The sequence below is a fragment of the Vigna unguiculata genome, chromosome 10 (assembly GCF_004118075.2).
Source record: "Vigna unguiculata cultivar IT97K-499-35 chromosome 10, ASM411807v1, whole genome shotgun sequence".
NCBI lineage: Eukaryota > Viridiplantae > Streptophyta > Magnoliopsida > Fabales > Fabaceae > Vigna > Vigna unguiculata.
In genome coordinates, this window is record NC_040288.1 from 3,048,121 (window position 1) to 3,069,766 (window position 21,646).

General features: G+C 30.7%; 2 protein-coding genes across 4 annotated transcripts; both read right to left on the reverse strand.

Annotated features, from left to right (window-relative positions):
- Positions 1-3,761: 3,761 nt before the first annotated feature.
- On the reverse strand, positions 3,762-6,792 carry LOC114167306 (feruloyl CoA ortho-hydroxylase 1). Its single transcript, XM_028052360.1, has 2 exons — positions 6,247-6,792; positions 3,762-4,631 (listed from the first exon to the last, which is right to left on the reverse strand). The coding sequence occupies exons 1-2, from the start codon at positions 6,732-6,734 to the stop codon at positions 4,049-4,051; spliced, it is 1,071 nt and encodes a 356-aa protein (XP_027908161.1). The 5' UTR covers positions 6,735-6,792; the 3' UTR covers positions 3,762-4,048.
- Positions 6,793-13,999: 7,207 nt separating this feature from the next.
- LOC114166688 (FRIGIDA-like protein 3) lies at positions 14,000-19,826 on the reverse strand. Of its 3 annotated transcripts, none has more exons than XM_028051455.1 (5): positions 19,640-19,826; positions 19,211-19,260; positions 16,850-17,907; positions 16,511-16,683; positions 14,000-14,602 (listed from the first exon to the last, which is right to left on the reverse strand). In XM_028051455.1, exons 3-5 carry the CDS (start codon positions 17,895-17,897, stop codon positions 14,183-14,185), a joined length of 1,641 nt encoding a protein of 546 aa, XP_027907256.1. In that variant the 5' UTR covers positions 17,898-17,907; positions 19,211-19,260; positions 19,640-19,826; the 3' UTR covers positions 14,000-14,182. The 3 variants fall into 3 exon arrangements, with proteins under 3 accessions (XP_027907256.1, XP_027907257.1, XP_027907258.1); XM_028051456.1 differs by lacking the exon at positions 19,640-19,826 and adding an exon at positions 19,463-19,566; XM_028051457.1 differs by lacking the exon at positions 19,640-19,826 and adding an exon at positions 19,455-19,560.
- Positions 19,827-21,646: the final 1,820 nt, after the last annotated feature.

Genomic DNA, 21,646 nt, shown 5'->3' on the forward strand with positions numbered 1-21,646 from the left:
GGATAAAAGTCATGTGTGGCCGACTAAGATGAATAGTGGCCATTTGATATGGTCCCTCAACAGTATCCATAATTGGAATCACTTTAGGATTTCGTTTAGAATATCTGAAGTCTTGTCAAAGGTAAAAGCAAAAGCATCCGTAAAGACTTGAGTTGTGGTTTCATATTCCATCCAAGAGGGAAATGTTCTGATTGATCAGGAAACAGTTAGGAAGTACACAATGTAGTTATGTTGTCAACTATACTCATGTTAGTACTCGTTAATGTTCAATATTAATGTCTTTGATGCTCCTATCGACATGTTTTATGCTCAAATGTAAGAAATTAGTGAAGTATAAAAGAGTGCATAAGTGTATGACCATTAGAGAGTCTTCAAATGAAGAAAAGATTCTGGCATGGAACTATTAGGCAAATTCAAGCAGAGTCACAGTCTACAAACAAAATAAAGAACAAATTCTAATATATCTAATTATTCCCTAATTCCTATTTCAACAATTAACATTCATGACAAACTATATTTGGGTAAAATATAAACCAACTTGTGCTATGAAAAACAAGAAGATCTAAATGAACTGAGAATGACAAAACCCTCCAAAAGTATTCCAAGAAAGCTTAGAAACATGAAACAATTAAGACAGTCAAAACCTGTTTAACACAAGGCATTAAAAGAGGGGAAAATACACCATACAAGGAGGAACCTCTAAAAACACATTCTCAATGCTTCTTAGGCCAATTCTCCACAACTTCAACTACCCTAAAACCAAACAAAACAAAAATGTTTAAGACAAAAACAGAGAGGGCTTTCGTCGGAGTAGAAGCTTTCTCACTGTAGTTTAGTCGTGATGAAACGTCAAATGACCTTTTACCTTCTGCTTCGGCTTTGTTTGACAACCCAACTCAGATCGTGTTGGATCTTTGTTCTTCAAGCTCGCTTTCAACAACAAATCGCATTTGACTACAAATCATGTTGGAAAGGGTTAAGGTGAAACACCGGTTGATCAACATATTTAATAAACTCGGTGATAGGAGTGATAATGAAAGGTCGAACCCGTCCGTTTAGGCCTACTTGCAAAATGCGAGTTGGGCTTGTCAATTCCACATTTTAAGTTCAAGCTCAAAAGTTTGGCCACTCACGTATAAGTGGGCTCACGGGTCAGCCTGTTGTTTTGTTTTTTTTTTTTAGGAAAAAATCTTATGATAAAACTTTCAATATTGACCAATTTGGAAAACTTTAACAAGTTCGTAAAATTAAGCAAAGACTTTTGGGGAGTTAGATGATAAATTAATAATTTAACATTTTTATCATATTCATATTTGTAATTTGACATATACGATGTATTCTTAAAATTTTAGCACATTCAAAACTACATAATACTTGTTTGGGTTAAATATGTTTTTGGTCTCTTAATTTTCAGTGAATTTTGGAATTAGTCCATTTCGAAACTTTGGACCAATTTAGTCCTTCACCTTTCGAAATACGTGGATTTAGTCTTTTTAATCAAATTTTGTTAGGTTTATTTGGTGTTTCGTAGGCATTTCAGGATTGTATTTGAGTTGTTTAAATTGTTTGACACATTTTTTCTTTAATGTTAAGTCAAATACTATTATGAAACGCGTTTGAAATGTCAAATAAACTTAACAAAATTTGATTAAAATGACTAAATCCATGTATTTTGAGAGATTAAGGACTAAATTGGTCTAGAGTTTCGAAATGGACTAATTCCAAAATTTACTGAAATTTAACAGACCAAAAGCATATTTATCCCTACTTGTTTCTTCCACTCACACAAGAATTTGGAACACTCATGCAAAAATCCAGACCAAAAGAAAAGTAATTGATTTACATAAGTGCAAGTCTTTTTTTTATACAGACCAGTAAGCAAACCCGCGCGGGCCGCCAGCCTACGTTTTTGGAGAACCTACAGGCTAGCCCATCAGGCCAAACCCCCATTATCACCCCTACTTGGTCTCATAACTTAAGTTTGTTTATATTTCAAACAAGTTAAAAACAAGGCTTAAATACATCATTGATCCCAATTTTTGTAAACTTTGTTCATTTTGGTCTTCAATTTTTTCGAATGTTCGAAATTGTCCTAATTTTTGTAATTTGTGATCAATTTGGTCATTTTTCTTGATGACATTTAAATAAGTAACGAAGCACTATACACACTGACACAATTTGCATTACGTGTTTTAATTTTTATTACATGACACGTTTGTGTACAATGTGTGGTGGATTTATCTAGGTCACAAGACAACATGCTCATTTCCCCATTACTATAATTTAGTATCTCCTTGGTTTCAAAGTATCTCCATGGTGGACCACCACCTCAAATCAATCATCACATATCCCAACCAATAAAAGAACATATAACAAGTTACTATATGCACTACCAATGCCATAAGTACAACACATATTACAACCTATATCCCAAAAAAGTTAAACATAGTCTCCTTTAAAAGGGGACCACAATCCATTGACCACAAACGCATGGGACCATAACCCATTCACCATTGAAAACAAATAAAGACATGATCACACAACAAAAAACAACATCAACCTTCGTAAAATAGATATTTCAACAGTAAAAAAGGAAAACAAAACAACTACAAAGGCAATCAACTTCATAATGCAAAAACCACAAAAACAGACCTTCAAATTGGTACTCATATGCCTCTGACAATCCCATGACGAACCCAACGACAGTCGAATGCCACAACCAAGGCGACAATGGATGCTTCTTCTTCGAATGCTTCTTCTTCTCCACCAAGTTCCCCAATTTCTTCACCATAAGACTGATGAACACTCCTTCAACATCAGTAAAAACCCTAAGTTTACCCTCTACGAAAACCCCAATTATGTCCTTTTTTTAAACTATACTCCACATCACCTAATCTCTCTACACTACCACGTAATACACACATCCCACATAAACACATCAAAACACTCTGTCGTCAAATTATTTAACATTGTTAACGTTGAGTACTAAATTGAACCCAAAAAAAAAAATTAGGAGACCAAAATGAACCAACATACTAATTAGGAGACCAAAAGACTAATTAAACCTTGACAAAACTATAATTGTGTAGTTTCTTTCTCCTTTTATTTTTCTTTCTTTTTAACAAGAATAATAGATGGTTGTTATTTTCTTTCTCTTTTAATCCATACTTCAAAATAAATATAAAAAGATAAAGCAACTATATTTTGTTCATTTAAATATTTCTAAGAACTAAATAAAACTAATCTTTTAGGTTAATTTGATCTTTTTAAGCTTTAAGGGTTTGTTTGTTTTTAGCCTCTATTTATTTCTATTTAAATATTATTTAGCGAGGAAGAAATGTGTGAAGTTGTCTTGTTTATTGGTTTTGTTTGTAGGTAGCGATTTGCGATGAAAAGAAAAGTGAGAGAATAAGTTGAGAAGGTACTTACAAATATGAGGAGAAAAGCGAAGAAAGACAGTTGTTAAGATGTAATATATAAGGTTGCACATGTTAAAGGTCTTAACTCCTTTGTCAATTAACAAAACAAATCTAATTACTTTAAAATGAATGTAATTATACAGACGGGTTCTTAAATCAAAATAGAAGATTCTTATAATACATTTTAAAATTAAACCATTAGGTTTATAATGTAATTGTTTACCACCATGAACTCAGTGCATTAACTTCTCACATCATTTTCAAATGTGAGAAAAAAGTATTAACTTGTGAAGAATGTAAAAGTTGTAGTTTATTATCTTCTAGATCTATCTTACAATAAACTTAAAATATTTGCAATGATTTTTTTAACACAAAAAGAAATATTACAACTAGATAACACTTACAAAGTGAATCTCAATAATGAACAACCAAAACAAACTTTAGAACTTGGTTTATAATACAAATATAAACCTTGACTTTAGAGATTCTTACACCTTCATGTAAAACTAACCCTAAAAGCCTCTTTATATTGTGAAAACACATACATCTAAATTTTATTAAACACATGCTACATAATGCATTAAATGGCTTCAAATAGCTGCATCTTCAAAGCATACCCCATAAAGGAACTAAACTTCACATATCTTGGCATATTCAATTGTCATCTTCCCATCATGAGATTTTCTGTAGAAATGCTTCACATAATCCGAATACAACACATTTTTATACAAGGCTTTCTCTCCACCAGCAAGAACTTGGGGCAAAGGGCCAATCACATCTGAAGGTCTAGGGTTCACAAAAATAGGAACTGAAACCCTAATTTTGCTTCCATTGGCTGACACACGATGTTCAATGCTTTTGTATCGTCCATTGCTCATCACTTGAAGTGCATCACCTATATTGATCACTAGAGCACCGGAGATCGGCGACACGTGAATCCAGTCACGATGGTCCGGTGACCGGACATAGAGGCCGCCGATCTCGTCTTGAAGGAGAATAGTAAGGGTTGAGACATCGGAATGTCGCCCTATTGCTACCGTTAGGTCATGGTTAGGGCAAATAGGATAATAATTGAGATTGATCCTCTTTGAACCCATAAATAATGGTTCGTTGGTCTCGTCAATTTTACTCACATTTAACCTCTTCACTAATGCATTTAAAAGTTGTCTGATCAAGATTTCAGATCTCTTCATGTATTCTAGTGCTTCATCCCTATACAAGTAAATGTTGTTGTCTCTTTAGTTAGGAAAAACAATATCAAACATGCAAGTTGAGCATATAAAACTAAAAAAAATGTTGAGGTATATGAGAAATGAATTCTATGTTGTGGGACAAAATTTGATCGTTAAGTTTTTTTATATAAAGAGGATTTCCTCTTTGGTATCCACATTTCATAATACCAATTCTACCCTTTACAATATAATTATTTATTAAATTTTTTAAAATTAATGGTTAATTTTACCTATTTTCTATAATTTTTTTATTCATTAACAATTAATTTATTTATTCATTTCACTTTATTTTTAATAAATATAAATTTATTTTATATATTAACATAATATCATTATATTGTTATCACCTACTAACATACTATCATTCATATCTAAAAAATGCGTACACACAGGCGCGATAGGTGCTATCGCGCCTGTGTATTAGTAGACTACAATAAATATTTGAGATAATCTAATTGGTTTGCATAATATTTATATCAATATACAAAATTACTTTAGTTGAAAAGACCTATTCTATTTGTTAAGTTCTTTATTCGAACTTCTTCGTCATAATCTATCATAAAAAAATTATTTTTACTACATTTTATTACATTTCACTTAGGTTTAATTAGTAATTTGTGAACATAAATTTAACGGAAGATATCACATTAAAGTATTTTTATAAAATTATAGACTTCAATTTAGTCCATATTCTTTACTATATTTTTGTCTTTTTCTTTAGTATATCTTTAAAATACATTATTTTGATGCATCGAACAATTTATAATATATTTTAAAATATCAAATAAAATGAAAATATAATATATTGTTAGTTTTGAAATTTTGTCTTAGTTTTGTTTTTTAAAGATGTGTTAGAAGGTTAAGGACGAAGATGTTCTTAAATATTATTGTCCTAAGTCTTGATTTGTAAGTGATGTAAAACTATTAAGTATATTGAAATAAGTAACTTAATCAATATCTCAAAGGAAAAGAATCCATCAGATCAAAAACAATTTAAATACATATTCTTCTCTTAAGACTTATATAACCTCCAAAACAAACAATACTTAAAATGCATTGATCGAAACTAAAGATGTTATCTCAATACACTATAGAAAATCTTTTATTAATGAATAATTTTAGGGATAAAAAGTAATCTGTTCACCATAGTAACCAATATATAAACTAAAAATTATTGATAACTAAAATAGTTTTTAAATTGGTCACTGACGTTCGCTATCAAGATTTTAATTACAAAAAAAGAATTAGTTTCTAAATTTGTCATATTAGTGACTAATTTATAAACAAATTTAGAGACCAATTTTTGTATGACTAAAATCTTTGTAGTTAATGTTAGTAATCAATTTAGACATCAATTTACTATAGTGACCAATTTAGAAACTATTTTACTTATTAATAATTTTTAGTTTATAAATTGATATCTAAATTGGTCTCTATAATGACTAATTATTTTTTGTCATTAAAATTGATCATTCATAAAATATTTTTTTGTAGTTTATATCAAAGTTAATTTCAAACTTTTAATATTTTTTTTTATCTTTTCTTCAAAAAAAGTGTTTACGGACAAACCCTAACAGGTTGAAACTTAACATTACCTGCAAGCAGGTGGCCATGTTGAATGAGCTTCATCCTCAGAAACATAGAACAAACTCAGATAATCCTTCCATTCCAGAGCTTTCTCAGCTTCAGGGCTAAAGCTAGAGCCATACCTCACATTCTTCGACACCGAATTCTCTTTCGTGAACTTAACCTTCTCCTCAGGACCCATCTCATAGAACCTGTGAGTTGCATCCTTCACATTCTCCAACACATGCAGAGGCACTCCATGGTTGATGACTTGGAAGAAACCCCATTTCTCAGCAGCATCACAGATCGCATCTTGCACTTCACCATCATCATCCCCTTTCGACATGTCGATGATGGGAATCGATTCTCCAACCACAACCTTCATCGCTCTCTCTTCCAATGGCTGAATGTACTCTCTCGGAACACTCTTCAGACCCATCTCAGAGAGACCCTTTACGCCATTTCCCTTCGCCATCACGAATTCACTCATATCTGATGCCGACATTGCTGCTGCCATGTCTTTCGATTTTTCCAATGTTTTTCTTATAACTATTTGATCTTGTGTTTGCCAAATGCATGCCATCAACAACTATTTATATCCACCAGAAACAAAAATGGACTTTGAGATGTCAAATTTATTTTCAATAAATTTAGTTTATGAAAAATTATTTTCTTTTACAACGCATAAACATGTCTGAAAATAACAGAGAATAAAATAAATTAATCTTGGTTTGATATGCTATAATTGGCTTACCAACTCAAATGGCAAGTTACATGTGTGATTTTGTTCATAATATAATACCCAACAAAACCAGCATGGTGCATGTTGACTTTGAAGAAATAGCAAGATTAGGTCAATACATGTATATAATCAGAAGTAGCTGCACAACAGTGAGAGGCATGCAGTGTACATAAATTTGTAATACAGGTTTTTTCTTTTGTTTTAGGGATGATTTAAAAATAAATACTAAAGTAAATAGATTTTTCTTTTTAAGAAAAAGTACAGAATATGGAGAGGTTGTGTTTGAGATACAATTTCTGTGTTTTGAGACTTTATTTTTTTTAAAATAGTATTAAAATTATCTTTTAAAATTGAATTTAAATTAAAAAAAAAAAAAAAGGAAACCTGCACTTGAAAATCCTCTTTAAACAGATATATATCTTTGGTTGAAATCATATTTTAAATTATGATTTTATCATTTAATTTTTCAAACACACTGTGATTTCGATCATGTCTTCCATTATTTTTTAGAAAATTAAAACATAAAATCATATTTTAAAATACAATTTTTTTTTTATTAGAAGTGGTGCTTTGAATCATTTTTTTTTATAATGATGGTCTGTGTTGGGTAAGTTGGGTCTCTTGAGACTGACGCAAAGATCACGCCCATGAAAACTTTTGTCTATATTTTTTAGATTTTAATTTTTAATAAAATTTTTTTGAGTGATTATCAACAGTGAATATCCTCCGCGTAATTGAATTTAAAAATACAAAAAAATTATAATTAACAATATACGAAATAATGTTTTGCAAAATCTTAATATATCCTTTATTCTTAGAAATCATAATCAATCTACTTATTTAAAGTGTAACAATTTTAAAATTGTAGTGTCTCATTTTAATAGTTTAAAACTAACAAAATAGAATGTTTTATCATATTTGAAAGACATGTATAAAACATATTAATACATACGTATAAGAGATAAAATTATAGAAATATAACATTTATATATTCAAATTAAACTAACAAGTTCTGTCCAAAACTAACCACTTACTAAATTTTTCGAGACCTTCCACTAATATAATGGATGGCTCCTTATCCCCAGATATATCTCTAAACCTGCAACTTCATCTACTCACACCGATAAGATGATTATTGCAAAAGAAAATAACACAACATCAGGCAACTAAGAAAATAAACAAGGTAAGCTAGTTGAGCAAAGGATACAAATAAATTTTATACATTTCACATGTATATAAATTTCATGCCGAATATAAAACACAACTACTCAACCATATTTGTCAACCAAATTCTTCTAGACTCGGTATTATCTGGATACGTGTATTTTAGCTAGACCTGTGAAGCACTTGTGGCGAAATAAACTGCTCTATCGAGTTGTTCTATCGTGCTACTACACACAAGGTTAATCCTTGATTATAAGAATAATGGAACAACCCTTATGACAGGACCTCCAACTATTTTCATCACATAACCATTCTCCTCTACATGAATATGAATAGCTATAGTTCAGGACAACCTTACAAAATGGAACAGACCTAACCTCAAGGCACACCCGAGTGAACACACATCATCAATGGGATTTCCTCCCTGAGAAATACCTTACAACAACTTAAAACATACCTTTGTTTCATAATAGAAACTAATCATATGCCTTACTTCACAGTTACATAACATTCAAAATAAGCAAAACATCCAAAAAGTAGAAACAAGTAAAACATAACATTTGGCGCTCAACGTTAGCGTTATGCACCATTTACGTTGCAAAAATTGGCGCTCAACGCTAAAGTTTGGCACCAACACATTGGAGTCAAAGCACTTACAAATCTGTAGTGAACACTGCGTTCAACGCCACTTGGATGCTGCTAAACATTGATCAATTTGCAAAATGTGGTGCTCAGTGGTGAAACCTACCGCGCAGTGCCATATCACATAACACCAAATGCATTTTAAGGTTTTTTGGAAATATAGACTTGTTTCGTAGCTCAAATTGGTACCCATATTTTAGGTATTAGTCCAAAACAATTTTTAAAGCATAGTAGCTGGTACCAATTTCATCAATGACTCAAATTTTTTTCTCAATTACCACAAGATCAAACAACAACATACAACAATTAATCAAAAAGTCCAAAATACTAAAATCATTCATACCAACAAGATTCATCAACATGCAAAACATCGAATTTATCAAACTCACGCACACCAAAAACCACTAGATTCCCTTACATAACCAAGCGACTCAAAAGACCCAAACAACTCTAACATTTAGCTCCACAGGATGTTCTATCTATACCTAGGAACAACTCAAGAACGATCAAGACATATCGTTATGATTATTGATTTCATATTGATGATTAAACCTAACATGTAACCAGAAGAAAGGTCACATGCAAGACAAGACATAAAGACCCAAAAAAATGATAAGAGAAACGACTTACACGGTTGAATAGAACTGATTACTACTATAGTTTCGATTCTTCAATTAGACGAACAGAGAATGAGAACTCTTAGAGAGAAGTCAAACAACTTTAGAAAAATAGTTTATAGAAAGGTCATGTATTTTAAAATAATTAAATTTGTTTATAACAAAATTATTTATACTAAAACTTTTTATTATTAAAATAATAAAATCTTACTATTTTTAAATCACTAATACTTATAAAATATCATTTTTTTAAAACATATTTTTTAAGTTTTATAATAACAAAAACTGCAAAAGGTCAACTAATTACTGAATCACGAATCATTACGTTTGGTTCAGTTCGAATTGAATATTAAGTTTAAATTAAACTGAACCAAATTACATTTGATTTTTTATATATATCTAGTTATGATGGTGATGATTTAATGCATAATTTAATTAAAATTTAGTTGAACCATCTCAATCGCATTCATGCATGATTCCACGTACAAGAAAAGGCAAAAGAAAATAATATTTTGACTCTTAAACAAGGACAATACATCTTAGTTTCATCCATAAAAGTGTATTTATATAAGCAAGGACAATACATTGATACTCTTAAAAAAAAAGAAAAATATTTGTTTTACTCTAATTGTACAACTTGACAACTTTTTTAGAAATATTTTGATTATTAAAAAATATTTTTTCTACTTATAAAGAAAAAGATTAAAAAATAAAATAATGAATATAAAGTGTGTGTAATTTTTTTCAACTCCTTTCTTCTTCTTTTTACAAAAGAAAGTCCTTCCAAAGCCCATTTAACAATTTCTCCATAGTTGCAAGTTCTTACAACATAAGTAATCCATAGCATGTTAACTAATTTAATATTTTTTCACTAATAATTAAAAAATTATTTTACAACCTTTTTAGAAAAATATTTAACACTTTTTTAATGAAAAAATCACATAAATTGATTCAACCTAAATTACAAAACATTTATTTTGGACAAATTTTATATTAAACTTTAATTGAACTAAATCAAACCACAATTGAATTTTATATTTGGTGCACGATTTTTTTTTTTTATCTTTTAAATGATAAATTTGGAGATGTGATTATGACTCCCAACAAAATGTGAACATACTAAAAAAAAATTATTATAAAGATATTTCAATCTTAAACATCAAAATTTAATTTGTTGTACTTGTTATAAAAGAATGAAAAGAAAACATTGATCATTATTTGCTTGATGAAATTTAAACTTCATTATCATGAACAAAAATTAAGGAATAAGAAGTTAAGGAGCAGTCGTTGAGAATGGTTGAAGATTCCACAATAATTAGAAATAAGTTAAATTTATAATATATATAAGTACGAAACGAACTTGATTTTACAAGACAATTTTATAAGAATTAGGTTTAAAGTTCATTTTTTAAGATGATATCAGAATCGTCTAAAGTTTATTCTAACAAGATTTATTCTATATCGTGTCACCTGTTATCGAATCGTTATTAAACCATCACAATGTATAGTTTCACGCTTGAGGTGTATATGCATCAGCGTGAAAGAAGTGTTGGAGATCCTACAAATTAGTTTTGTGAGGTTGAGTTAAGACTAAATTTCACTTCTTAAAAAAACTTATACTAATAGTCATTCCAAAATTTCATAAGGAAAATATCCTTTTTTGCATTATCATTATAAACAATTGAATTTGGAGGAATAAAGACCCTCACGCATAAATAAATGATAATGTATCTTCCACAAATTGTTGTTCTTTCTCAAATATGTAAAGAATGTGTTAGTAAATCACATTGATCTTAGTTTCCCCGTGGAAAATCAAAGAGAGTAAAGAATGTTTTGGGGAATTTCTTCTTGCACCCCATGTTTTCTCCTACATCCCATACTTTCTAAAATTCTAATTATACCCTATTGAAATTAATAAAAAAGATAGTATAAGTATTTTTTGTGTCTTAATTATAGTTTCGGATTGTATAGTCCGTAAATATTTGAAATTATATAATCTGTAGTGCAAATTTATATTTTGGATTATATAATTCTTAATGCAAATTTAGAAAACAGTCTAAAATGCAATTTACATTCCAATTGTAATCTATAATATAAAATTTATATTCCAGATTGTATCATTTATAATGCAAATTTGGAAGATAATTTGGAATGCAAATTACATTTTTAATTATACAATAAATCAAATTTATATTTCGGATTGTATAATCCGTATTACAAATTTGGAAGGTAATCCAAAAATACATTTCGATTATATAATCTATAATATAAATTTACATTTCGAATTGTATCATTTGTAACACAAATTTGGAAGATAATCTTTACATTTTGAATTATACAATAATACAAATTTATATTTCAAATTCTATAATTCGTAATGCAAATTTGGAAGGTAATCCAAAAATACATTCAAAATTGTAAAATTTGTAATACAAATTTATTTTTCCAATTGTAAGTAATGCAAATTTGAAAGACTAAAAAAAATGAAAAAATACATTTTGAAATGTACAATCTCTAATATAAATATACATTCCAAATTATACAACTCGTAATGAAAATTGGCAAGACAACATGAGATGAAAATCTTTAATAAAGGGTAACTAGGTCGTTTCACTAAAACTGTGGAGATATGAAAAAAAAAAAAAACATGGAGGTACATGAAGAAATCCCCATTTGAATATGCATTTGAAAAGGTAAAAATGCATTCAATTACTTTCACAAATGATTGTTCTAAGTAAAATGGTACATTTTTTACAGGGAAAGATAAAAGTTGTTACCTTATGTTTGGATGAAGAAAAGGAATTCTCTTTATTTTCTAAATAATGTGTTTGGATAGAGTAATTAAAATATCTTACATTTCAATTTTTTGTTTAGATAAAATAATTCAATTCTTTTATGAGATAAAATTTCATTTAACAATATTTATTTTTAATATACAAAAATTTAAATCAAATTTAAAAAATATATTAGACATCTTAAAATATTTAAATTTGTTCAAATTTGAACTCGGCAAAATTTCAATTAGGGTTGACTCAGCTAAATTTTGCCAAATTTTGGCTAGGGTCAATTCGACCGAATTTTGGACTATCCCATATTGGCCGATTTCGGCCAAATTTTGGTTGGGTCAACTCGATCAAATTCAGCCAAGTTTAGGTCAGGTTCAACTCGGTCGCATTCAATCCATTTTTTGCCAGAGACGACTCGATCAAATTCGTCCAAATTTTGTTGGGCTTAACTCAATCGAATTTGAACCAATTTTGAATAGGGATGACTCAGCCGAATCCGACGAAATTTTAGTCAGGATCAAGTCAGCCAAATTTGGCTAAATTTTGGTAAGCATCGACTAAGCTAAATTTAGGTTGGTGTCGACTTGGCCGAATGCGGCTCAATTTCAAACGAGATCGATTCGGTGAAATTTTGACCAAGATCAACTCAGTCAAATTAGACCAAATTCGATCGAGTCAACCCTAGTTGAATTTTGGCCGAGTTGATCCCAACCAAATTAAGTCAAGTCGGTCTCGACCAAAATTTGGCCATACTTGACCAAGAAGACCCTAATTGAATTGTACCAAGTTAGTCCTATTCAAATTTCGATCGAGTCACCTCCGACCAAATTCGGATAAGTTGGCCCTAACCAAATATTTGGTCAAACTTGGCCGAGTTGACCCCCACTGAAATTTAGTCAAATTCGACATAGTCAGTCTGGACCGAATTTCGACGAAGTCAACACTAACCAAAATTTGAGTTAGTCCTGATCAATTGTCACTTGAGTCAACCCCGACTTGTTCTTATTTTGACCAATGAAGATTCTACAACTTGTGAAATTTCAATTTCCTTCTTTTTTAAGTATATTTCAAATAATAATGAATTTGAAATACATTCTTAAAAATTTCTTAATTTCAATTTCCTTTTTTTATCCAAATAAGTCATTTTACTTTTAAAAAAATTAAATTCTTCAAATAAATAAATTATTCTCTTAGATTGCTTCATCCAAACAAATCACTTAAACTCCCTATGATGATGAACACATAAAAAAAAGCTTGCGATTTCTAATAAATTACAACAATTTCGTGGATAAAAGGGCCTGATAATTTTATTATAGTGTGTATAATATGCTATACTCTATAATTAATATTCGAGAAATTAAATAATTAAATAATTTTTAATAAATTAGAGAATTTTATTTATGATACGTTATGTAAAAAGTTTAATTACTTTGTATATTTTATCGTAGAAGTCGATTTATTTTCTATCAGTATCTTGTTTTTCATAATTTAAAATTAATACTTCACTAGTCTGTTAAACAAAACGGTATGTAAATAAAATACAACGAAGAAGCTGCCAAGTATCCAATGATAAAGGTACATGATTTAAAATTGTTATCCACACTGAATCGGTTATGTTTTCCGTTCTACCCAAAGACGAAAAGGATGTTTAGAAAAAGTTGCTCCACAACACATACTACTACTAGTAACACTCAAAAAAAACTACCAAAATTATAATAGAAAATCATGATACGAGAAACTTCCAAAATTGGTGGTTTATAATGAATTTTAACCTAAACAACCACAGATGGAAGGCGAGAAAGATAGAGTAGAAAGGCATGAAAGCAAAGAGTGTACAAAACGAGAACAGAGTTCATACATTAGAGGATCAGAATATGTTGTGCTACAAAAGTTAAACTTAAGCATGAAATTTTACCTCTACATTTGAGGAAGTGCAACAATACAACAGCTTAAAGGTTAAGACTAGATATTAAACAAAAGGATCATAATTACCCCGTTCTCACATCTCACCTAACTAGTGGAGATAAGTGGCTTGGTACTGATACCCATTTCCAAAGTAGTTGCCAAGGCTGGGAGAGATGTTATACGTTGCAGTGCTCATGAGAGGGGGGCAATGATTATCAGTTGGTGCAGGGTACATGTACGGTGGTCGCTCGTATACATACTGTGGATACCTGTCAGCAACTCTAGCATACGAAGTTTTATCACAGGGGATGTTAGTGACACGTGGACCGTATCCCGCACCATTTGCGCGGGGTCTCTTCGGTTGAGGTTTTGTTGCTTCAGTTTCTCTCTTCTTGTCAGCTTTCGCCTTCTCTAACTGTATTAATCGTTTCTGCAGAGGATCCAGAGGATACTGCTCATCAAGTTTATGTTCTTCGATGCACTTTATTACAGCCTTAAGAGCAACCAGCTCTCGTTCATTAACCTCAATCTGAGACAAAAGTCGGTACAAATATTAAAGGGAGAGAATAAAAACAGTATATCACCGCAAAAAGCCAATTAAGAACCAAACAGATGCATTTCATCAGAAGTATGCAAGATATGTTTGTGCTCGTATTTCAATTCCTTCAATATTCGGGATCAAGCAGTTTTTGTCTGCTTATTATTTCAGTACCCCAATGCCGCGCTTCATAAATTTCAACAGGAGTAATAAGTAAAATATCTTAAAGCCATTACATCTACATGCGGAACAGGATGATGTGTCCACTTATTCTGATTCAGCTTGACAGAAACTGACTGTTAAACAAACAACAACTAGAATTTTATCCGTCTAATCCCATACGGGGTCAGCATCCCCACCCATCCACATCCTGCTCATCCCATACTTTAGCCAAGAGATTCTATAAGCCACTATCCACAAGCATGGGTATGATTGGGAGATGCATGAATAAAGAAAGGGAATATTGTTATCCATTTACACTGACGTTTATCTTCTTCGTCCAAGGCAAACACTGTACGAATTGCCTATCCACTTAAATTATTCCCAGCTGTGGTTACACTATTCAAGTTAATAGTGCCAAATCTAACAGATTACTTTGGGGACTACAAAGCCACCACCACTTCGATACGCTGCCTGCCCCTAATTGTGAAGATTCTCTTACTAAATGTTCAAAGATATTGGACGGCTTGTTGCATATTTTAGCCAAGTTGGCTAATAAGCAAAAACTAGCATTTCAAATTAGGCATTGCAAAAAATAAATACTTATTTTATAATATAATTCATAAATATAAAAATGTTTTTAATATATAAATTAATAATTATATAAAATTAAAATCATCATAAAAAGTATATTTGAATATATAAGTTATTTTGGATTTACAATGCAAATAGTTTAAATTGTGATATAAAGTTAATTTTAATTATTGATAATTTCTTATTAAAAAACCATTGAAATTCAATTTACAGAAAAAGAAGAGTTTAGATTTAAAGGAAGAATGAGGATCAGCAATACAATAAACTAAATCACTGACCAATCATATCATAAGTCAAATAACAAACCAAAAGCTCTGTGTACACTGTACATTGTATACTGAGAATTAAAAACTTCAAGAGCTTTCACGACAAGCCTATCCTTTAGGTCCTAAACATCAAAGACAGCAAGCTCTAAAATCAAGTGATTTTTGTATTTCATTTAGACTTTCATGAGGCTTTGGCACTAAATTACTTTTTAACCATAATATATTTGTTGCCGCTATATAGATTTAAGCAAAAATATTTTATTCTCGTAGAGGAGTCTTTGTTGGCTAAATTTTTTTCCTCAAACAAACATGAATGGCGTAAGAAGGCCTTCCAGCTCAACAGTTTTACCAACAGGCCTCAACATTTTGAAGAGTGTGTTTCTATCTGCTAAGAAACTGGTAGGAACCAGAATGAATAGAAACACGAAACATAATTATTGGAAAGAAAAACCATTATAAAGGATGACCCCAGTAATCCTAGAGCTAATCTCTTCAGAAACAGATGAGTCCCCTGGCACAACCCCTCAAGTCTTTAATAGAAAAAAACTCCTGATGATGATCACACTCCTTCCCCTCTCCAAATAATCATTCATATTCAAACTAATAGCCGCATCGGCAGCCCTTCTCTAACTCCACCATTCATCTTAAACAAGTGTCCTATCAGAAACTTTTCTAGCGTTTCATGTGATAAGAGGCCTAGCTTTTATATGCTGTTCTAGCAAAATGACACAAGTGTCATGCAATTATGACTCTAAGCAAAAACAATATTAGGGAAAACACAAAAGCTAGGCAATATCTCAGATAACTAGCTCAAGCAGTGAAAAGAACACAATGGTGGAATAATTACTTAATATGGCAGAAACTCAAGTCAATAACACACCTGTGCAGTGGGAGATGAGTTAACACTTTTAACAGGAGAAGAAGCTTTTCTTGCATCTTTCAAGTAAGACTTCAGTAAAGAAACGGGAGAAAACTGTTCAGTAAGATCAAATGCGAAAGCCAAGTTAACAGCATCAATTTGCCGCCCACTGTTCACCAAAATCTCAATTACACCTGCATATCCAAAAAGTAAAATGAAACACTAAAAACAAAATAAATATAGAATAAACAAAATAATTAAAACTTATTCCTTGTAAAAATATAGCTCAAAATTCAAAATTTCCTATAGCTTATATAAAATTTTAATTCATGTCAAGTATAATAAAGATCAAATACGCACCAGACATCTTTTCTGACAGCCCAAGGAAACGACACAAATCAGCAGTTTGACGGCGTCGAGATACCATTGGAATCAATCTGGATAACTCCTCCTCATCAAAACCAGAGGCAATACCAAAACTAGCTACAAGTTGTAAAAATGCATGAGCCTCCAAGGAATTCCCATTGCTAGCATCTATGTCAAGAGCATCCAATTTGGGTTTCCACTCTTCAGCAACTGCCTTTGCCCTGTCCTTGATATCTTCTGAAATTACATTAGAAACACAATCTGAGTTGCTCAGGAAATCACAAAGACATTCCATCAGCATGATACAAGTCCGCCGTAGACCCAATAAGTTAGCATCCTTCTTTACATCCTGATTTGACACTTCCGTACAGTAAAATCCTTCCAGAGAATCTAAAACTAAACGGGCAGCATTAGGAGCAGCTCTTAATGCATTTGGTATTTCATCCCTTACAGCAGCCAGGTTCTTACGGTTATCAGATATGAATTTGCGAATTCCAGCAGCATCCATCTCTTTGCATAATTTCACCAACTCTGGATAAGACACCAACTCCACATTTCCATTTTCAGGAAGTTTTACATCTTCCACATTACCTTCAGCTGCAGCGGACACAGTATCCACAGGTTTCTCCTCCACAACTACTATCCCTCCTTTACCAACATTTGAGACAGTAGCCAATTCGCGTGATGAAATCTTCCTGTGCTTTTCTCGAGCATTTACAATGGCAAATACAGCAGAGTCTCTTTTCTCTTGAATCCTCTGGAACGAAGCTTGCTCCTTGGCAAAAACAGCAGCTTCCCGCTTCTCCAACAGCTGGCGAGCTTTCATTGTCTTGTTTTCAAACTCTTTCTCCTGGTCTTCCAATTCATGAAAGCGCCTCTTCAAGGATTTCTCAAGACCATGAAAATGTTCCTCTAGTTCTTTCCATTTCATGTTAAGAGTAACAGCCCGATAACTTTCAAGTTCAGCAAATGCCTTCTGCAGCTGCTGTATCTTAGAAGTTGTAGAGTCCATCAGTGTAGCAACTGAATCCGAGTCTTCCATAGCGAAGAAGCTGAAGATAAAATGAAACCAAAACCAAATCAGAATTTTGTAGACAGACCATGTGCAGTAGCAAGAACTAAACATATACCATCAAGGAAAATAGTCATCATCTTGATATGAGGATAGTCATACATTCACCATATGAGAAAACAATATTTGTACTATTCAGATGCAAGAAAAATAAAACAATAAAAGACAGATAAAAGTTGTCACAGAGAACATCAATGATGAAGGTCGAGAGAAAAAGCTAAGATGGCTTAGGGTTTTAGGGTTATGACAAAGCATAATCAATTACCTAGAATAGGATTTTGTCAAACATGAGTATTTGGCAGTGTTTTGAACACAACACTGTGAAGTATATATTTTAGGGTGTAAGGTTGAAGTTTCTAACTTCGTATACATTTCAGAACTCAGTAGCTTACAAATTTTGTAATGAAGACCGACAATTAATAATGTGTGCTCCCCCAAAAACTCCCTCCTCGATAAAGTGTGTGCTTAATCCAGCTTGTTATGAAGAAATAATTGGTTATTATAGCAAGATTTAGAGAGAATTTTTAAAAATAATCAATCACGACCTAGATTTTAAGATTTTCCAGTTAAGCACACAAACTGAAGACTTTATTGCAAACAAAAATCCAACTTTTTCTATTACAGAGTATTAATGACATATTATAGATATTCACACAAAATAGATACTACATCCATATAGTGAAGTTTGCTTACAGATTTAGAAATGAAAATTATTAGCATGAACACAAAGAATGATCAGCATTCAGAAAAATTATGCTCCAATTTGCAATGACATTTACACATTAGGATTACGATTCTCACGAGTGAAGAAATAACTGATAGTGGTGAAATTCCCATTCAACAGTTTCTTCTTTACTCGAAATAAACAAAAGAAAGCTTATTAGAAGATTGTCCACTAGTAATCATTATCTATACTCTGAAATATAATTTGAACGGCAGAGCACACAGTTCCTTACACAATAATAGCAGTACCCTACAGCTAAAGTTAATACTATGAGTGAAAAAGAAAAAAGAATCCAGCACATCTTCCCACACAGACAACTCATTTAAGTACACTACGGGCGAAGCCAGCCTTATTACATCATCAAAAAGCTCCAGCTAAAATTTCAAAACAACACCCGAGTTCAATCTACTTAATTAACTATTTTTGGCATCAAATTTTAACCTTCCACGGAATCCTCACCTGTTCAGTTCTCTATAATTCGTCGGTCAGCTTAATTAGTTACTAAAACGACCTTCAGACTCCAAAAACAAAAATTAAAAATAAATGTTAAGAAACTTACCAACGAAGATATCCAGATCCAAACCCTTCCGAATCACGCCAATAAAAACCCTAAATGGAAACAGGGGCAAATCAGCAAAACATTTCTACTCATCAGCTAAGGCAAGGCAATTTCAACCATCAAAAGACAACTCATAAAAAAATTAACAAAGCATATCTCAAGACCACACTAAAAATTTAATAAAAATCACCGAATAAAATCAAAAGTTCAGTTGAGCATATAACAGAAAATTAGCACAATTCACCACAGTACAGTTAAGTGAGCAGATTTCGAGCACAATGCTCCGAAAATCTCTCAATCGACGAACGCAGTAAGCGGATTCCTGCTCCGCATAAGCAGACAAAGCCGATCTAAACCGACAGCAAGAAAACAAAATCACGGAAATATATACATATTTATATATAGAAAGAGAGAGAAAATAAGAGTTACCTAATTGACGAGAAAAAAAATAAAAAAAAAATAGAAAGAGAAAGAAAGAGAGAGAAATTTTCAATCCATTTTCTCACAGAAACGTGAAACCCTAGGAGAGAGAGAAGTGAGGAGAAGAAGACGAAGAAAAGAATATGTGGTGGGAGTGTTTGTTTAATTAATAGAGTGTGTCTCTGACACTCTTTCTTCACTATTCTTTCTACAGTCTTTTGTTTTTTCCTTCTAAAATTAGTATTTTTAAACAATAAGATTTTTTAAATTAAATTACAAGAATGAAATTTATTTAATATATTTACAGTTACCCAAAATTTACTTTTTATTTTCTGTATTAAATAGTCAATCCTTATTATTTCTACAAATACCATCCAAATCTTTTTTATTTATCTGCATGTATTTTTTTATTTTTAGTTTTTAGTGTCTGAAATCCTAAAAAAAAGTAACATATATTAAGCATAATTTTAAATATAAAAAGTGAAAGATAATTTGACCTAAAATCAATCATTTTAGTTCTTGTATTTGATGGGAATTTCTATTTTTGAGAGGTCCGTTTTGGAATTGGCGTTTTCCGTAACAGACAGAGAAAAGGATTGAGGAAACTGCGCAGTGTGTGAGTGAGTGGAGTGAATGGACGGTGTCTTCGACAAAGTTAACAAACAGATATTCTTCTCGGGAGCTGTTACAACAGTCACGTATTTTTTAATAATTTAAAATATATTAAAAAATTAATATATCTTAAAATACATAAAATTAAAAAAAAATGTAAAATTTATGTCATATCATATTTAAATATTGAAAAGAATAATAAATGAAATAGTATTATTAACTATCGTACTATAACATCGGTGACAGTTATATATACTAAAATGGTATGCAAATATTATTATATATCAAACTGTATATTATTCACACAATTTTATACTTTGTAATTTTCAAGAATGTATGCAACAATTATTAATTATTTTAAGGCATCAGGTAATAATACTAAAAATAATACTCTGTTAATAGTTCAATAGTAAAGATGACAAATCCAAACTCTAGATTGACAATGAATATTGGGAAATAAGAATTTTTAAATCACATACAAAAACAGTATGTATATTTTTAATTATTAAAATAATTTTAGGTTATTTGGCATTTTGCTTTAAAATTTCCATAGTATTTTATTAATTTTTTTTTAATATTTTTATTACATCTTCATAAAAAATATTGAATTAATATTTAGTTGCCATAAACATGAATATACATTACCCAGTAGAAATAAGATGAAATACAAATTTTATATCTATCACTTATTAATAGAAAACGAAGATTAATATAACTTTTTTATCTTTAGAATGAAACACATGTAATATTTATAGTTAAAAGTGTACCCATTCATTTTTTCAACTATTTATAAGTTAAATAATTAGTGCAACTTAAGATTTTTTTTTTAAATAAAATAATTATTTAAACAAAAAACCGTAATAAGTTTGGGATGTAGGAACTATATTCCATCACAATGTTTAACATCATTTTAATGAAAATATTTATTATTACTTTTCCAATCATATTTTTCATTATAACTAAAAGGATAGTTTAATTGTTATAGAATGATAGTGTAAATGTTTTTATATTATCAATTAACCAAAAACACTTAAACATGATTTTGGTATCCTTATTTTACTCCTTTTTTTGGTCCTCCTGTAAGCATCTCAATTTTAATTCGATCTTTAATTTTGCATTTTTCTTTTGGTTTAATTAGACCTAGAGCTAACATATTCATTTAACGTACTACAAGAGATTACTTAATTATTAAAGTGTAAGAAGTTCAAAAAATAAAAGTAGATAAATTAAAGAATGAACCAAATTTGTATATATTTTTTTAATAGGATCACACGTCTCTTTAAAAAAAACAAATTTGTACATAGATTAATCAAAATAAGAGTAAAATTCTATTTAAGTCAATTAAGAATAAACAGTTAATCTTAAAGCAATTATTGTAAAAGCAATTTTTTTATTATTATAAAT

What these genes read in the sequence shown, in the direction of transcription:
- LOC114167306 (XM_028052360.1), bottom strand. Translation starts at nt 6,734, where the DNA reads ATGGCAGCAGCAATGTCGGCATCAGATATGAGTGAATTCGTGATGGCG. An exon ending in ACATGGCCACCTGCTTGCAG is followed by an intron (nt 4,632 to 6,246) that starts GTAATGTTAAGT and finishes TTACTTGTATAG; the next exon opens with GGATGAAGCACTAGAATACA.
- LOC114166688 (XM_028051455.1), bottom strand. Translation starts at nt 17,897, where the DNA reads ATGGAAGACTCGGATTCAGTTGCTACACTGATGGACTCTACAACTTCT. An exon ending in GCTGTCAGAAAAGATGTCTG is followed by an intron (nt 16,684 to 16,849) that starts GTGCGTATTTGA and finishes TTGGATATGCAG; the next exon opens with GTGTAATTGAGATTTTGGTG. An exon ending in ACTCATCTCCCACTGCACAG is followed by an intron (nt 14,603 to 16,510) that starts GTGTGTTATTGA and finishes CTTTTGTCTCAG; the next exon opens with ATTGAGGTTAATGAACGAGA.